The sequence below is a fragment of the Leptopilina boulardi genome, unplaced genomic scaffold (assembly GCF_019393585.1).
Source record: "Leptopilina boulardi isolate dan_hultmark-lab unplaced genomic scaffold, ZJU_Lbou_2.1 LbouV2_90, whole genome shotgun sequence".
NCBI lineage: Eukaryota > Metazoa > Arthropoda > Insecta > Hymenoptera > Figitidae > Leptopilina > Leptopilina boulardi.
The window spans coordinates 519453-538830 of record NW_026138039.1 but is presented as its reverse complement, the minus strand read 5'-3'; the positions used below and the strand labels follow the sequence as shown (position 1 = coordinate 538830).

Below are 19378 nucleotides of genomic sequence, written 5' to 3'. Positions count from 1 at the left end.
AAAGGGGATATTATAAGGTAACTTTAAAAAAAAATTAAAGTGGTCACTTCAAAAAATCACCCCAAAAAAAATTTTTGAAAATTTCAAAATTAATTTTTTTTGACTTTTTTTCAAAAAAAAATTTTGAGATTTTTTTTAGAATTGTCTTAACGACATGTATAACATATTCAAAGCTCATTAAAATCGGTTCAGTAGTTTTCTAGAAAAGTAGATTTCTTTATTTTCCTTTCCCCCACCATAACTCCCCCAAAAATTCGAATTATGGGTTCATACTTGCAGAATTTTATATTCATAGGGGTAGCAATATATGGTGTCAATTTGAACAGAATACCTGCAACGGCACTTTTTGTATCCTTAACCCCCTATACCCTTTCTTTTTTTCAATTCTTTTCTCACAATTTCAAGAATATTAAGTAATTATTTGGAGGTTTTTTTAATCTGACGCCATGTTGGTTCAGCCATTTTGAATTTTCTAAAATGAACATCGGATTCGTAATCAGCGACCCCGAAAACCCCCCGAATAACGAATTTCAGGCGAATTGAATCGTTTTTTAAAAATTCATCCGCCATATTAGATCCGCCATTTTGAATTTTCAAAGGTGCCACTCCGCATTCAAAAGTAGACAAAATAAGCTAAATTTTAAGCCTATATACGATTTTTTTCATTAAAACCATTTTTGGACAGGGGGGTCTCCCTGTGACGTAGAATGCCCCATAAATATTTTTTTTAATTTTTAAAACAAAAAGGAAGAAGATTAAGATTTTAGACGATGATGTTCTTATGCCATTTTCAATCGTCTAGATACAGAAACGCAATGTTAAACAAAGAAGTACTTATGTTATATTCCTTGGTGTAACAAAGAAAGGTATGCGTTACCTATTCAGTTTTAGACTTTCTTTATAGCTTATTCACGTGATAAAGGGAGAAAGAAATAATTACCTGGGTCCTCAGAGTTATTAATTAATCCTCTTTAACAGATTGCGAACCCTCATTTGCAAAATAAAGATATATCTTTCTCTCTCCATAACTTGTTCTTCTCTCTGTCACCGAAAACCCAGCAAGGGTCCGGACGGAATGAGTGAATGATTGAATGAATACCAAGATTTTTATAGTTAATAAATAAAAATCACTTTAAAGAACTTTCACTATAACAATCTTGGTATTCATTCATTCATTCACTCATTCCGTCCGGACCCCTGCTGCGTTTTCGGTAACAGAGAAGAGAACAAGTTATGGAGAGAGAAAGATATATCATTATTTCGCAAATGAGGGTTCGCTTGACCTGCAATCTGTTAAAGAGGATTAATTAATAACTCTGAGGACCCAGGTAATTATTTCTTTCTCCCTTTATCACGTGAATAAGCTATAAAGAAAGTCTAAAACTGAATAGGTAACGCATAACTTTCTTTCTTACACCAAGGAATATAACATAAGTACTTCTTTGTTTAACATTGCGTTTCTCTATCTAGACGATTGAAAATGGCATAAGAACATCATCGTCTAAAATCTTAATCTTCTTCCTTTTTGTTTTTAAAATAAAAATTCATATATCTGTATATATGTATATAGGAGAGAGTGACAAACAGTGGGACACTTTTTTTTCAAATACATATTAATATGTCAATTTTATATATTTTTGGACACTTTTTGGTATATTACAATAAAGTTTGAACTCTTTTCTACATAATCCATATATTCTATTTAAATTATATTGCACGGAGAGACCGCCGGTTGGAAAAATTACTAAAAAGATTTACAAGTAGCGGAAATAAGGTTACTTTGTCATATATTGCTGTAGGAAATCGAAAATTCTATTAGCAGCATACTTAATAAAACCTGTATACTATAGTAAAATTGCACACAAATTGGAATAGAAATTACTATAGTCTACAGCAATGTTTGACAATGTAACCTTATTTCCGCTACTTGTAAATTTTTTTAGTAATTTTTCTAACCGGCGGTCTCTCCGTGTGTGATTAAATTGAAAAATTTCAAGTTTTTGGAATTTTTCTTGTTTTGAAGGTTTGTGTTAAACAGTGAGACACCTATTATTAAATAATGAATAATTGTTTCAATAATAATATTCTGCATACTTTGTAAATATAGAATGTTTTGCATTAAATAACGTTAACAAATGTTGCAAAACACTCATAATTTAATAATATTTTACATTTTTATAATACGATGTCAAGTTTTATATGAAAAAAATTATTATTAAACTTTTTTAATAAATTTTTTATTTTTATTTATTTTTTATTAAATTATTATTTTAAAAAACTATTTTTTTTACGTTTACAGTACTGCTGATCATACGTCATAATTTGGTCATATCCTAAAAACAATTTAGAGGAAAATTTGAATACTCGTTCTCTTATCAAGTGTTATTTTTCAAATTTTGCCGAACAATAATTGTAATAATTATAAATTTTGAATTTTTTAATGTTTTTTAGCATAAAAAAATCACATTTTTAGTAGTAGTAGTAGTAGTAGTATAGTATGACGTTGGCATTTATACTAGCATTGCGCATGCGTATAGCTGACACAACTTATAATTAGTGTTGCTAAAATCCACGTTTCATAAACTTAAATTTTTTCCTGTCCCAGTGTTTAATGTCCCACTGTTTAAATTAAACAATCGCAAGAAATTATTCAAATAAAAATTGTTTGTAAAATTTTAAAATATTTTAAATTATTGGATATTATACTTAAAAACATGAGTAAACGAAGTAACAATTACACTTTTTTTTAAAACTGTCCTATTTATATAAAAATCATTGTATTTCAAGAAAAAATTTACTCCGTAAAGTCAAAAACAGTTTTTTTCAATTTTCTTTGTAAATAATGAATCAATGTGACTAAAATTTTTGGAGATAGTGTGTTGTCATAAACATGGTTTACATTTAAATTTTTGTCGTGTTTCTTTAAGTAGTTTTTCAGAAAATTAAAGTGTCCTACTGTTTAAACTGTCCCACTGTTTATCACTCTTTCCTACCTGTATTAGAGCCCCAGAAAATTTTAATAAAAAATTTAAAAATTATTATCTGGCCCTTCAGAATGAATCTTCATTAACAAAGGCTCTATTGTCCAAGAATTGGTATTGTTTGTGGTAATTGTTCTGAGGGTCTAATACTGGTATATACAAATTTTTTTTATTTTGAAAACAGATAAAATGAAGAGTAAGATTTTTAGGCGAAGATATTCTTATGTTATTTTGAATCCTCTAGATAGAGAAATACAATATTAAATGAAAATGTTTATGTGTTATATTCCTTGATGTGAGAAAGAAAGATATACATTACCTCTTCAGTTTTTGACTTTTAGCTTTATATTTCCATGTGATAATACACGGAAAAAATTTTGAGACGTCAGACGTGCCGATGTCAATGCAAACCTGCAGTACATTTCATTATGTACTCAGAGTTAATCTTCATTAACAAAGGTTCTATTGGCCAAGGGTTGGTACTTTTTTATTTTTCTATATAATAAATGTGAAAAAAGAAATTATTACCTGGGTCCTCAGAGTTAATCTTCATTAACAAAGGTTCTATTGTTCAATAGCTGGTTTTTTGTGGTATTTTTTCCAGGGTTTTAATACAGGTCCCACATAGCACCATATTTTGCAGGAAGCTAACAGATAACTAACAGTGTTAAGTTCGGAAATTAAGACGGTTAGTTTCCCGTTAGCTTCCCTGTAGCTCTATATGTCCCCCGCTATTAACTTATCCGTGATAGCTTCCAAAAAGTTATCGTAGTAAGTTTTCTAAAAGAGTGCAAAGAAAAGTTTGTGAAATATTGAATTGTTATTTAACAAGAAGTTTGCTTATTAAGTTTCTTTAAAACTATTTGCGGTAAGTATTCTAAAGATTTTAATGCAAATTTCCATGTAATTAAAAAAGAAAGTTTCTATTGAATTTCATTCAGTACAATTAAAAAAAAATATTTATTTCTACATCTGTGCTTCTGTTACCCTGCTTTTATTAAATCTCTAATAATAATGGAGAAATTTTTGGAAATAAATTTGGAGGGACTGGGGATTGAACCCGGGTTCGCCGCGCAGAAACTCATACCCTAACCACTAACCTAATCGACCAACTGAGGAGAAATAAGTTTTGTGTCCTCTTGAGCTGCAAGTGATCTCATTGGTTGACACATGGTTGCCAACCTAAATGGCGGGTGAATTTAAATTTTTTAAAAGAATGAAAAAACAACTCAATTTATTAAAAAAATATTAATTATTGAAATTTTATTTCTATTTATTAAATTACCAATTTAATAATATATCTCGACAAAAATTTACAATTTCTATTTTTAAAAAATTATTTAACTTCTAACATGGTTTATTACTTAAAAATTAATGATTAAAAAAAATTAATTTTAAAACTTTTCATTATTAAAAAAATATTAATAATAAATTTAGTTTATAATAATAATATTATTGTTTATTGTTAATATCAATATTATTAATAATAATAAATTAATTTTATTATTATTATAATTATTATTTGAAATAAATAATAAAATTAATATTAATAACAAAAATACAGTAAAAACTATATATTATTATATATTAAAAGCGAAAAAAATAAGTAATTTTTGAAGCCGAATAATAGAATTAATTACTTAATTAACAATTTTAATTTGTATTTTATAATAAAACTCGAAAAAATTAATTGTTCTTATATTATTTTCGATAACTTCCGTGATTTGTTTAATTTCAACAATCATGTTTAATTTATACATATTTCGTTATATAGACATAGAAATTGAAAAATTATTTTCGAGATTCTTTTTTTTAAATTTTCTCGCATGTTTAAAATAAAGGTTAACAAAAATTCTTCAACAGTTTCAAGGCGAACAAACAATTTTTGGTAGAAAAGAAATTTATTTAAAAAATTTTTAAACGAATATAACACAGAATTATTAAACACACTTTAATATTTTTAAATAATAAACCATGTTTAAGAAGTTAAATAATTTTTTAAAAATAGAAATTGTAAATTTTTGTCGAGAAATATTATTAAATTGGTAATTTAATAAATAGAAATAAAATTTCAATAATTAATATTTTTTTAATAAATTGAGTTGTTTTTTCATTCTTTTAAAAAATTTAAATTCACCCGCCATTTAGGTTGGCAACCATGTGTCAACCAATGAGATCACTTGCAGCTCAAGAGGACACAAAACTTATTTCTCCTCAGTTGGTCGATTAGGTTAGTGGTTAGGGTCTGAGTTTCTGCGCGGCGAACCCGGGTTCAATCCCCAGTCCCTCCAAATTTATTTCCAAAAATTTCTCCATTATTATTAGAGATTTAATAAAAGCAGGGTGACAGAAGCACAGATGTAGAAATAAATATTTTTTTTTAATTGTACTGAATGAAATTCAATAGAAACTTTCTTTTTTAATTACATGGAAATTTGCATTAAAATCTTTAGAATACTTACCGCAAATAGTTTTAAAGAAACTTAATAAGCAAACTTCTTGTTAAATAACAATTCAATATTTCACAAACTTTTCTTTGCACTCTTTTAGAAAACTTACTACGATAACTTTTTGGAAGCTATCACGGATAAGTTAATAGCGGGGGACATATAGAGCTACAGGGAAGCTAACGGGAAACTAACCGTCTTAATTTCCGAACTTAACACTGTTAGTTATCTGTTAGCTTCCTGCAAAATATGGTGCTATGTGGGGTATAAATACGTATATATGTTATTTATAATGAACTACTGATTACTCATATGAGAGTGTCCTTTTTGCACTTATTGGCTGATCAGTAGTTACTGATTCATAGTTACACATAGTTCGCTCATTCTTTTGGATATTTGGTAGTTTTATTGGATAAAAGGCAAAATTGGTTATATTGGATTAAAGTAAAAATTGGTTATATTGAATTAAAGGAAAAATTGGTTATATTTAGTAAAAGGTAAAATTAGTTGTATTGAATTAAAGGAAAAATTGGTTATATTTAATAAAAGGTAAAATTGGTTGTGTTGAATTAAAGACAAAATTGGTTATATTTAATAAAAGGCAAAATTGGTTATATTAGAGGGAGTGAGCAAAAGGGTTAAAGATATTTAGATTTTCATGAATCAAAAATAAAATTAAACGAAGTATACTATGGCCAACATAAAAGGGTATGTTATTTTAAGTGATAAAGATTTAAAAATGATAGAAAATAGAAATAAATTGTTAAATTACATGCATATGTACAAATTTGAAGATTTATCAAGAAAAGATTCCAATTCTTTTTTCAATATGCAAAGTGCTTTGTATGTACAAATGCTTGATTTTATTGTCCCAATTCGGTCCTAATTAGAGACGGTGATAAACATATTCAAATACTTTTTAGCGGTAATAACAATTATGGTCACTGAATTTGTGTCTATTACGATAGAGTAAGGCTTTATATTTTTGATAGCCTTAATGAGGGGTGTTTAAATGTGCATCAAATAAAATATTTAATTAGATTGTTCTCTTCTAAACCAACAGTAGTTTTTGAAGCTGTTGATCAACAACCTTTTGGTAGTGTTGAGTGTGGAGTATATGCAATAGCATTTGCAACATCTATATTATTTAACGTAATGCCAAACCGTGTAAATTATGAAACTAATAATAACAAAATGAGAAACCATTTTAAGTCAATGTTTGAAAATAACACTGTCCGAGACGATTTTTCACACACGAAAAAATCAATGATTTTCAGAAACTAGGACCAAAAAATAGATACCCGTGTCTGGCCGCTTTGCTAGATCAGGCCATTTTTTGCTTTTAGGGGTAAAAACAACCTTTAAATGAAAGGTGATACACGGAGAGAAAAATCATACTATATTCACATGAGCCACTGTTGCTTTTTTCACATAACACTATTTCATGTAAAAATCGTTTATCACGCAAGATATTTTTTCATGAAATCTTGTGTTTATTGCATGAATAAACGTTGTGTGAAATTAGAAAGACATGTATACTAATTCTGATTGATCTGTAAACTATAAACGCTTAAGAAACATGATAAAATTGCCTTCCTTCTCTCTATATAAAATTTGCTTGAAATCCATGCGCTTTTCGGATGGATTTCTTACAACGGAGATAGAAATGCTAGTGCGCATGCGTGACTCCCGTTCACGTGTCTAGTCATATATATATATATTCACGCATGCGCACTATCATTTCTACCTCCGTTGCAAGAAATCCATCCGAAAAGCGCATAGATTTCAAGCAAATTTGCATTGAGTGGAGGGGAGTATTTACTACATGGACTTGAAGCAAATATAGTACATGTTCCAAACTTTTTTTGCATAGAAATCTACGACCCAATAAACACATGAATTTTGTGTAAAAAAAGCACGTCACAGGTGATGTGAATAATGAGTGACACAACCCATGTGAATATAGTATGATTTTTCTCTCCGTGTAGGAAATCTTGTACAAATTAATAATTTTTTATGAAACCTGGTATCTCGGGGTTTTCCGGGTCGCTGATTACGAATCTGATGTCAGATTTTCAAAATTCAAAATGGCGGATCCAATACGGCGATCGAAATTTATAAAAATTCACCAATTCATTTAAAAGTTGTTACTTAGGGGTTTTTGGGGTCGCTGATTACGAATATGATGTCAGATTTTCAAAATTCAAAATGGCGGATTCAATATGGCGATCGAAATTTATAAAAGTTCATCGAATTCACTTAAAACTTGTTAATTGAAGATTTTTGGGGTCGCTGGTAACGAATGTGATGTCAGATTTTGAAAATTCAAAATGGCGGATCCAATATGGCGGTCGAAATGTATAAATATTAATTCTTTTTTATAAAACTTGGTATCTAGGGGTTTTTAAGGTCGCTGAGTACGAATCTAAAGTCAGATTTTTAAAATTCAAAATGGCAGATTCAATATGGCGTTTCAAATTTATAAAAGTTTTGTCGAATTCACTTGAAACTTGTTACTTGAAGGTTTTTGGAGTTGCTGATTACAAATTTTATGTCGGGTTTTCAAAATTCAAAATGGCGGAACCAATATGGTGGTCGAAATTTATAAATGTTATTAATTTTTTATAAAACTTCGTATCTCTGGGTTTTTGGGGTCGCTGTGTACGCATCTGAAGACAGATTTTTAAAATTCAAAATAGATCTAATAATGAATAATAATAAAACTAACAAAAGTCAATGGAAAACTGCAAAACATGTGTTAGCATGTGCTGGCGCATCTCATCAGGTTTGCAAGTTTCTTCCTAAAACACGGAAACTAAAATATTACAGAAAACTTTGCTTTTCCCCCTCTTTTCTCACATTTTGTACATTGAGTAAAGGATAAGGCCCTTTTTCTCAAATCGACCGTTCAGTTCGCTTTTGCCTAAGTACTAGTTAACTCCTCGCAAAAGTTGCAACTCCTACAAGACTATTCTCAATCAAGTACGTTTATAAGTCCTGAGTTTTCCTTACAATATTGCTATCGCAATCTTGAAATAGAATTTATACAATAAAGAAAAGTGCATAACATTCTGGAAAGGTCCCTTTTATGTACAAATGTGTTAAGTCTCTCCCTTGTGGGCCCTTATGAGTGTAGTTATCCCTGCAAGGGACCATTATCGACCTTCGAGAGGGTTATCTTAGTTCTTTTGAAAAAGCTCAATTTGTATAATTTATGTTTTAATTCTATTTGTTTTAATAAGAGAACAATAAACTGATATTTTGTGTATTTTTTTGTGTGTTTCATTTTTTTGTGGCCTTTCTTAAAATAAATTGATATTCTCCAAACAATATTTAAAAATGAAAAATTTTCTGAGTAAAGAAAATGATAAAAAGATAAATCGAGCAATTAAAAAGAAGGGAAGAAAAAGGAAGGCAAGTCGCGAAGTTACATATGAGTAGAAAATAATAAGACAGGAGAATGAGAGATTGAGAAAACGTAATCGTAATGAAACAGAAATAAAAAAGAAAGAGCGCAAAAAAAATTTGACATGCAAAAAAAAGAAATGATCTATAAAAACTGAAGATGGAAAGAAAATACGCAAGGATAAAGATTTGGCATGTAGGAAAAGAAAAATATCAATTGAAACTCAAAATGAAAAGAAAGGGCGTCAAGAAAATAATTTGTCATGTAAGAAGAAAAAATTTTTTACGGCAACGGAAGATGAAAACAATCCCAGTTGAAAATTCCGACCACGTTTACGACGTCGTATTCTAAGTAGTTTGCGACGTAGTAAACGACGTAGTAAACGACGTAGTAAACGACGTAGAAAACGACATAGTAAACGACGTCGTAAATGAAAGCGGAATTTGGGATAGCAAACTACGTCGTTTACGATGTCGTTTACTACGTCGTTTACGATGTTGCAAAAATTATTTTAATATTATTTATTTAGTAATTTAGTAAGTCCAATATCCAATATTAAAAATTTTAATAATAATTTTAAAAAAAATTTATTTTTATTATTTTTTAATAGTTATTATTATTATTTTATTTTTAATATTTTAATTAAAATAAAAAAATGGTCATCAAAATATTAGTGAAACCATTTCTTCCAAAAAAGAATTTGTCTCAAATCCAATAAAGGAGAGACATCGGGCAGAAAAAAATTTCGACAAAAAAAAAATTTTCGATCACTGCTTATATACCAATCTAATAGCACCTCAACTGCGAGAAACAGTTATGATGTTCGCCCTCCCTGTGGCGTTGAGCGAACTTAAGTCCAGAGCTGAGCCATCAGCGCAGCGCGGAAACATTTGAAAAATTTGATTTTATTAGATATTTTATTTTATTTTAAATATGACAAATAATTAACTTAATAAATAATTAATGTCATAAATAATTATTAATAACATAATGTCATACTTAATAATTCGTTAATTAATTATTTTTAACGAAAATTTGACAAAAAAAAAATTTGTTGGCCAAAAAAAATATTACCATTAAAAAATAATTTTTTTGTTAAATTTTCGTAGTAAAAAAAATTTTTTTAAGACAATTATTTGTGACCTAAAAAAATATCACGATGAGAATATAATTAACAAAAAAAATTACTCGTAGCACAGAAAGTAATCACTGCGGAGGGATTGACGGATAGTTTTATAACCAGGAGGGGTGTAAGGCAGGGCTGTCCACTGAGCCCCACTTTATTTAATATTTTCATTGATGAGATGGACGAAATTTGGGAAAAAGGAAAAGTAGGAGGAACCGTAATAGGGAAAATCAAAGTTTTTGCTCTAAAGTTTGCTGATGATTTGGCCGTCATAGCTGACTTCCCGGAGGACATGAAAATAATGGTTAATAGGTTGCAGGGTTACGTAAACAGGAATAAACTAGAGATAAATGTGGAAAAAACTAAATTAATGGTATTTAGAAACGGGGGCAGAAAAGGAAAAGAAATTAATTTAAAAATATCGGGGCAGAAAGTTGAGAAAGCGGACCACTTTAAATACTTAGGCTTCTGGTATAGCAGCAGAGGAACATTCAAGAAACATGTACAAATTATGACAGGAAAGCTACGGAAGGCAACAAATACAGCGTGGGGCATCATGACTAGAGCTAGAATAGGGGGATTAAAAAGAAGATTGTATCTCATGGAAATTTTGGCAAAATCAGGAGGTTTATACGGAGTGGAAATGTGGGGTTTAGAGAAGAAGAACGATCTTGAAAGAGCACAGTCTAGATTTATAAAAATGAGTATGGGTCTAGATAGGAATACCCCGGGATACATTTGGAGAGCGGAAACCAGTAAAAATAGCATGGAAATCGATACAAAAGAAAGAGCTTTTAGATATGTGGCTGAAGTAGCGCAAATGCAGAACCATAGATTACCGAAGATTTGTCTCAGGGAAGAGATAAGGTGTATAAAGAATAACAAGCCATCAGCATGGGGTAAAAGTCTAAAAAGAGCAATGAAAGAGTTAGGTATTTTAAGAATTTTAAATTGGATAGGGACAGAGGGAATGGAGGACGAAATAAACAAAGAAATTGAGAAAGGGATTAAAGGGCTGAAGGAAAGAGAGGAGAAAAAAGACAATATAAAAATCAGCAAGTCTTCATATTGCAATCTCTACGAAAGATGGAAATTACCTGATGATAGAGAAAGCTACTGGGAATTAAAGAACGTAGGTCTAGCAGAAAAAATTCAGTGGGCAAGGATGCGTTGTGGAAATGTCGGGAGAGCTGGGAAAAAAGGTTTCAAAAATGTGGATTGTCGCTTCTGTGAAGAAGAAGAAGAGAATTTAAAGCACATTTGGCTGTGTAGAGAGGCTAGAACCCAAATTGATAAACAACTGGTGAAAGAAGTAGATGATTGGCTAGGGAAAAATATCGAAGATGGGTTCACGGGATACCTTTGTCATACTCTAAAAGGAAAACCGATCCCGAGCCTCTGCAAGTACGCGAAATTTTTTGAAGCACGTGCCAAAGTCTAATTAATATTGACTAAGATTTACAGTAAACATATAGTTTTTTTTTTTTTTTAAACTTTGTAAACTATAATTTTTTTTGCTCTTGTAAAATCGTTTTTTTATATATATTATAATAATTTGTTAGCTTAGTTTTAATGTATATAGTGTGGGGAAAGCAAATATGTATAAATCCAAAAAGATGTACATTGAGAAATAAATCTAATCTAATCTAATCTACTCGTAGCACAGAAAAAATTTCACCATGAGAAAATAATTTTTTTAAAATTTTATTTGTAAAAAATTTATTGGTAGCTCAAAAAAAATATCAGGATGAGAAAATAATTTTTTGTCAAATTTTCTCTGTAAATAAATTAATTAACTAAATAACGTACCGTAAAACGGGGCTATTTCGCTCATTGCGGGTAAATTCGCTCACCCACTTTTATGCTTTATTTCAGCTTTAAAATAAAGTTTAATACCTTTATTAGCAGGTAAAAATGTTAAATTTGTTAATAGAAATACTAAATTTTAGTTTTTAATCAAATTTAAAGCAAAAAAATGGGTGAGCGACTTTACCCGCACTGAGCGAAATAACCCTGTTTTATGGTAATTATTAGTTACTTAATTTTTTACTACGAAAATGTAACAAAAAAATATTTGTAGTACAAAAATAATATCAAGATGAGAATTTTAATTATTTTTAAATTTTCTCTGTAAAAAAAATATTTTGTGGCCTAAAAAAATTATCACGATAAGAAAATAACTTTTTTGTCAAATTTTCTCTCCAAAACAATTAATTCACTAAATACCGTAATAAATCGTTGTTTTTTTTACTACGAAAATTTACCAAAAATTTATTCGTAGCACAAAAGAATATCACAATGATAAAATAATAATTTTTTTTCAAATTTTCTCTGTAAAAAAAAATTCGTGTTTTTTAAAAAAATCACGATGAAAAATAATTTTGTTGTAAAAATTTCTCTGTAAAAAAATTTAACAAAAAAATTGTACGTAGCACAAAAAAATATTACGATGAGAAATTTACTTATTTTAAAATTTTCTCAGGAAAAAAATTATTTGTGGCCCAAATAGAATATTACCATTAAAAAATAATTTTTTTTGTCAAAATTTCTCTGTAAAAAAAATTAATTAAATAATTATATAATAATAAAATGTTTGGTCTGTCTTTCTGTCCTAACTTGAAGTTGGCCTTTTCTGATTTCACGTGTTTTTTTGAATAGTAATCTTATGACGTGTCAAATTTTGACAATTTTTTTCCAAATTTCGGAATAAGTTTCATTAAAATTCCAAATTCGAAAATTCAATTCACGAAGCTGAAGTACACAACGTTTACCAACGAAATTTTTTTTAAAGTTGTATATTAATTTAAAAATTGTATATTGATTCAAAAATTGTATACAAATACAAAAAATTTATGATAAGAAAAAAGATGCGCCAGGAAATTTCGTACAAGATAGTAATTTGAAAAAAATTTATTTTTAAGGTACCAGGGGCCAACGATTACCTATTAAATATTAATTATAAAAACACAGGCCTCGAATCAACTTAAAGACACAAAAACGGTCGTTTTAGTCGATTTATATTCCAAAAAAAAGTGGATTTGTTTTTCATTTTAACAAAAATATTTTACAGATTTTTAAATAAAACTTTTTTTTTTTAATAATAATCCTTTTCGAACGGTTAAAGTTGAAATTTTTAGAAATAATTAAATTTCAAAAGATATTGTTAATTTTCAAACAATTATTAAATTTTACAGAACTAAAAATAATTTATCAAACAATTTTTGGAAAACATTTTTTAAATTTAATTGAATTTTCAAAGATTTAAAATTGAGATTTTTGAAATTAATTGAAACTTTAAGTGTTTTGTAATTAAAATTTTAGATGATTTCACTAAAAATTTATTAGAAAATGCGGACAAAATACAATAATTTGAAAATCATTTTTAATTGAAAAATGGTTTCACATAGTTGAATTTTCAAAGAATATTATTAAAATAGTTAAAAATAATTGAATTTCCTTAGAGTTATAATTAAAAGTATTAAATTTCAAAAAAAAAAATTTCGATGGAAAATTTTAGAAATTTTAGATGCTACCAATAAATTTTTTACAAATAAAATTTTAAAAAAATTATTTTCTCATGGTGAAATTTTTTCTGTGCTACGAGTAATTTTTTTTGTTAATTATATTCTCATCGTGATATTTTTTTAGGTCACAAATAATTGTCTTAAAAAAATTTTTTTTACTACGAAAATTTAACAAAAAAATTATTTTTTAATGGTAATATTTTTTTTGGCCAACAAATTTTTTTTTTGTCAAATTTTCGTTAAAAATAATTAATTAACGAATTATTAAGTATGACATTATGTTATTAATAATTATTTATGACATTAATTATTTATTAAGTTAATTATTTGTCATATTTAAAATAAAATAAAATATCTAATAAAATCAAATTTTTCAAATGTTTCCGCGCTGCGCTGATGGCTCAGCTCTGGACTTAAGTTCGCTCAACGCCACAGGGAGGGCGAACATCATAACTGTTTCTCGCAGTTGAGGTGCTATTAGATTGGTATATAAGCAGTGATCGAAAATTTTTTTTTTGTCGAAATTTTTTTCTGCCCGATGTCTCTCCTTTATTGGATTTGAGACAAATTCTTTTTTGGAAGAAATGGTTTCACTAATATTTTGATGACCATTTTTTTATTTTAATTAAAATATTAAAAATAAAATAATAATAATAACTATTAAAAAATAATAAAAATAAATTTTTTTTAAAATTATTATTAAAATTTTTAATATTGGATATTGGACTTACTAAATTACTAAATAAATAATATTAAAATAATTTTTGCAACATCGTAAACGACGTAGTAAACGACATCGTAAACGACGTAGTTTGCTATCCCAAATTCCGCTTTCATTTACGACGTCGTTTACTATGTCGTTTTCTACGTCGTTTACTACGTCGTTTACTACGTCGCAAACTACTTAGAATACGACGTCGTAAACGTGGTCGGAATTTTCAACTGGGATGTGTGAAGAAAAGAATTTGACATGTAAAAACGATAATCGGAATAAAAAAACTGCAGGAGTTGCAATAATGTCTTTTGAAGATTTCGATGAAAGTAAAGTTCCACAGAATTATTTAGGTTTAATAAATGTAAAATGTAAGTTTTGTAATGCGTTACATTTTTTGTGTGAAAGACCGTCACATAGATCATATAGATACATCACCGAGGAATGTCCCCGTGAAGAGGACATTATGATATCGCCTGAATGTCACAAAAATATTCCCGGTTGATATCAGCTTGACATTCAAGCAATATTCCGTGCTACTTGGGTGGTAGATCCAATATAAAGAAATTTTTTTTTACATTTCTAATATTAAATTTTTTTGAAAAAAAATGAATAAAAAATATGGTTAATAATGCACACTAGCAGCGTAGTCGGCCGCTTGCGGACGACAAAGTTGCTAGTTATTAAAATAAACATGGTTTTATTTGTTTCAAATTACATTAAATCGTCGATTCCGGCACAATATACCCTATTGCAAATTCCGGATTTGGGATCGGATCCGACGTCGGATATTTATTTTAAAAATTTAATTTTTTTATTAATTTTTAAAAGAGCATTTATAAATGAGTTCCTAGTTACACATATGTAACAAATCTAGATCTCTGTTACAAAAATATAAATTTATCTTAAATTATTATAATAAAATTAGATTTCATTACATTTTGTTTTTATTTCACGTCAGTAATATAAAAAAAATTCTTCTTACGTGTTGACTCTGAGACGCGAACCCTCTACCATCATAGCTCTCAACCGCACTGGGAGCGCCTTAACGGGCTTGACCAGGGGAGGCGATATAATTTCTTGAGAAAATGTCTCTTATAACGAAAATACATTAAACAGATACTTATATTATTTTATAAAGTCATCAAACAGATTTTCAGATGTTTAGTATTACAAAGAGTATATTATCGTATACATATATTTTTTTCCAATGGTATATGCGTTTTAATACCCAATTTTATATTCGAAGTTTATTAACTACAACATTTCAATTTAGAATGACATAAATTTAAATTTTAATCAAGTGAAATCTGCAGAAAGTTCAATTTTTTCAAAAATAAATTAAGTAACAATGTTGGTATAGCATTAGGGTATACAGCTACTAAAATATTCGCAATTAAGGCGCTTGTACACCTCACAAATTCTAAGTATATATACTCAGAATTTTTGAGGTGTACAAGTGCCTTTAGTTGTTGACCGCGGGGGAACTTCCGAAGGCTCTATCTTTTAGAAAATTACTCCAATCGATTTGGAATTTTGGGACAATATTCTAGACATATTAAACTATTTTTTAAGTCAAAAAAAATTTTTTTTAAGTTGAAACCCACCTAACTTCTTAAATAATGTTTTCAAATAACAAATGAATATGTTTGGTTATAATAACCGAAAAACTTTTGCATTTGCAACCGTACTAGTTTGGTTGAAAGTTCATACGTTATACGTAACTAACTCCATCTGTGATCAACACTCATAAATTCCTAGAAATGTAAGAAATATCTCGTATGGTGCAACCAGCCCCACTCTCCCCTGATTTGTAAAAATCGACATATAAAACCTCAAAGTATTATATGAGTTTCCATCAATACCAAACGGTTTCTTAAAAACTAATAAGCCATATTATATTTACAATTGTGGATTTTTGAAAACTAACACTGGATTCTCGATCAGCAACCCTAAAAAACCCCCAAGTAAAAAGTTTTAAGCGAATCTGATGCATTTTAAAAAGTTTTTTTGCCATAATGGATCCGTCATTTTGAATTTTTGAAAATACACCGGATTCGTAATCAGCGACCCCTATAACTGTAAGAACTGTATTGCAGTTTCATTTTTTTAAGTTCTCAGTTTTGCTTGGGTGTGAAAGGGTTAAACATGTTAAAACTACTACGCAGCCATTAAAGATTCATTTTTAATTTTGTACAGAGACTTTTTCCGACAAATAATCACTGGTACAAATCTATCCCAGAGAGCTTAAATTACTGACAAGTATATGTAGTGACAAAAAATGCTGGAACGCAGCTGAGTAATTTTACAGAAGGAGGAATTTACATTGTAAAAATGTTAATGTTGATTATTTGAGGATTAAACTTGGAAAACTAATTTAGATTAAGCGATCGGAAGATGCAAAAATTATCACACTTTAACTAAGAGAGATTACGAGAAGTGAAAGTTGCATAGAATCCTATTTGCATTTTTATGCACTCAACATGTAAAATTTATCTTTGTAGATTGGCAATGGAGAGTTCCGAAGAACCGTCAAGTTTGCAGTCAATTTGTCAATTGCGGGCCTCTGAACTTTATCCGAAAGCTTCGCACATGGAATGCGAGGATAACAGTTTAGTTGTTCCATTTGTACCTGTGAGTGGAGAATCAGTAACTGCACTTGGTCGCACTTCAGATGGAGTTTTGGCACTTTCAAATTATAGACTTTATCTTCAAGCCGGAAAAGCTTGCTGCAATATCCCTCTCGGTCTAGTCGAAACTGTTGAAGTGAAGGAAATGTTTTTTCTTCACATTGGTTGCAAAGACGCCCGATCTCTCAGGTAATTTAAAATTTGACACAATTTATTATTTTACTATTGAGAAGGAATTATAAAAACAAAATCACGATGATTCAGTAGAAGATGTGTCAAGTATTTGAATCATTGCATGGTTTGTTTGTAATTGTAGTTGCTCTTTTTCTACCAATGAACATTGTTTGGAATGGTATAAGCGACTACATAAAGTGATAAGCCCTCGGAAAAGCATAGAAGATATGTTTGCATTTGCTTACTATGCGTGGTCCACCGAAGAGGGTAAAGATTATCCTAGACTTGGGAAGGAGAGTAGTACGTATCTGTCCACTTTCAACTCGGAAGTACGTAAATTTGAATTTCCATTTAAATATTTCAAACCGATTCGAGAATATGAAATAACTTAACTAATTTATGAAAATCGTTTTCATTAGGTGGAACGGTTAAGGTTCAATTTGCATGGGTCTTGGCGAATAAGTCAAATCAACAAAGATTACCGAATGTGCCCGTCATATCCTCCACAGCTGCTTGTACCTGCTTGCATTTCAGACGAAACTCTTGAAAATGTTGCCAAATTTAGAAGTTCGCGGAGAATACCTGCCGTTGTGTGGAGGTATTTATCATTTATTTTTAATTCTAATAAATTCTCTTTTAGTTGTTAAAATCAATTTCTTTTATCAGTATATTAGTTATGATGAAGTCTTTAAAAAATATTTATTAATTAGATAGATAATATAATATATATAATTTTATAATATAATTTTATTTCTCAAATAAATCAAGAAATTATTACTTCAACTTTAAGGTACATTACTTTCTTAAATTGAAAACAGAACGTTCTTAAAATTTTGTCACTTTTTTAATTTTTAATAAATTTGTTAAGAAAATTTTTCAATTAATTTATTAACAATAAAAATCAATATCAATTACAGAAAAATTTCAATTGCTTAAAAAAAATTATTTGCTTTAATTCAAATCATTAAATATTAAATTATTTAATTTTTTAAATTCAATTAAATTTAAATTTTTTAAAAAAGTTTAATTCTTTTAAAATTAATTATTCAATTTTCTACTTTTTCATAAATTTTTTACATAGAAAATATTTATTTAAAATGAAAGGATTATGAACCTTTTCAAGTTTGAAAAAATTACTTTACTTAAATTTAATTTATTTATAAATAAACTTATTATAATATACGGTATCAGAAAGTAAAATTATAAGTTTCTATACACCGATTTACTAACAATTTTTTTTTAAATTAAATAGTTACATACTGGAATTTTTTTAATTTTTTTACATCGAACAATAAAAAAAATTTAATTTACAAAAATATTATGCGAAAATAATTGATTTGACAAAATAATTTAATTTAAATTAATTAATTAATTTATTTATTTTTTCATAATTATTTTAAAAATTGGAAAAGTTAAATAAAATATAAAATAATAAATAAAACATTTGTAACATTTTATGGTTACAATTTAAAAAGTAATTTTTGAAAATGATTTTAGGAACGTGAAAAACGGAGCGGTAATTGCGCGCAGTAGTCAACCAGAAGTCGGTTGGCTTGGTTGGCGAAGTGGAGAGGATGAAGATCTTTTAAAAGCTCTGTCTGACGCCTGTTCGTACGACAGAGGGGAATCAACAATGATTGATTCGCCAATTAATTACCCTGACGCAGGAGAGGAAACTGCGGTGGCAAACAATGCCAGTAAAAAAGTATCAATTTTGTCACGTTTTTCTGATAACAGTATATCTCCTTCTTTTCTGTATTAAAACCGCCACCGTTTATTTTTGCAGAAAGTACTGATTGTTGATGCGAGGTCTTATACGACAGCGGTCGCGAATCGAGCACGAGGCGGAGGCTGTGAATGTCCTGAGTATTATCTCAGCTGCGACATACAGTTCATGAATCTTGCAAATATACACTCTATTCGAAAAAGCTTTCACGCGGTGAGGCAGCTTTGCGCCTCCGATTCTGAACAACCAAAGTGAGTCGTCTTTATATTGGTAATAAACTCATCCCACACACATTCTGCACGCACATCTCGTCTCTCATATCCTTATGTATTATGTATAGGAAAAATAACCATTTTTATCTATTTATCATTCCTAATTATGAATTCATTCATTTCTTGGCCACATTAATTAATGAACAAGTAGAATATCCTTTTCTTACAAACAAAAATATTTAATTAAAAAATGTTGATGAATGTTTGGCCTAATGGCTTTTTAATTATTACAATAACATTTTAATAACGCGTTTCATCACAGAATTCCATATCCTCATCAAATACATGTCAATTTAAATACATTTGTTATAGATATTATATATATCAATATATATTTTTTATATATTATCAATATTATATAATTTGTCCACTTATTTAGT

At 28.7% G+C, this 19378-nt stretch overlaps 2 protein-coding genes across 4 annotated transcripts in view; both read left to right on the top strand.

Annotated features, from left to right (window-relative positions):
• Nucleotides 1-19378, top strand: part of LOC127290866 (STING ER exit protein) — a 254912-nt gene that overhangs the window by 130814 nt on the left and 104720 nt on the right. The window lies entirely within an intron of this gene.
• LOC127290861 (myotubularin-related protein 3) overlaps nt 1-19378 on the top strand; it is a 149324-nt gene that overhangs the window by 56349 nt on the left and 73597 nt on the right. Inside the window, exons 3-7 of the mRNA XM_051319671.1 lie at nt 16701-17015; nt 17143-17329; nt 17420-17598; nt 18498-18705; nt 18787-18977. Of these exons, the coding sequence (XP_051175628.1) occupies nt 16708-17015; nt 17143-17329; nt 17420-17598; nt 18498-18705; nt 18787-18977 (1073 nt within the window). The 5' untranslated portion in view covers nt 16701-16707. The remainder of the gene's footprint in view (nt 1-16700; nt 17016-17142; nt 17330-17419; nt 17599-18497; nt 18706-18786; nt 18978-19378) is intronic.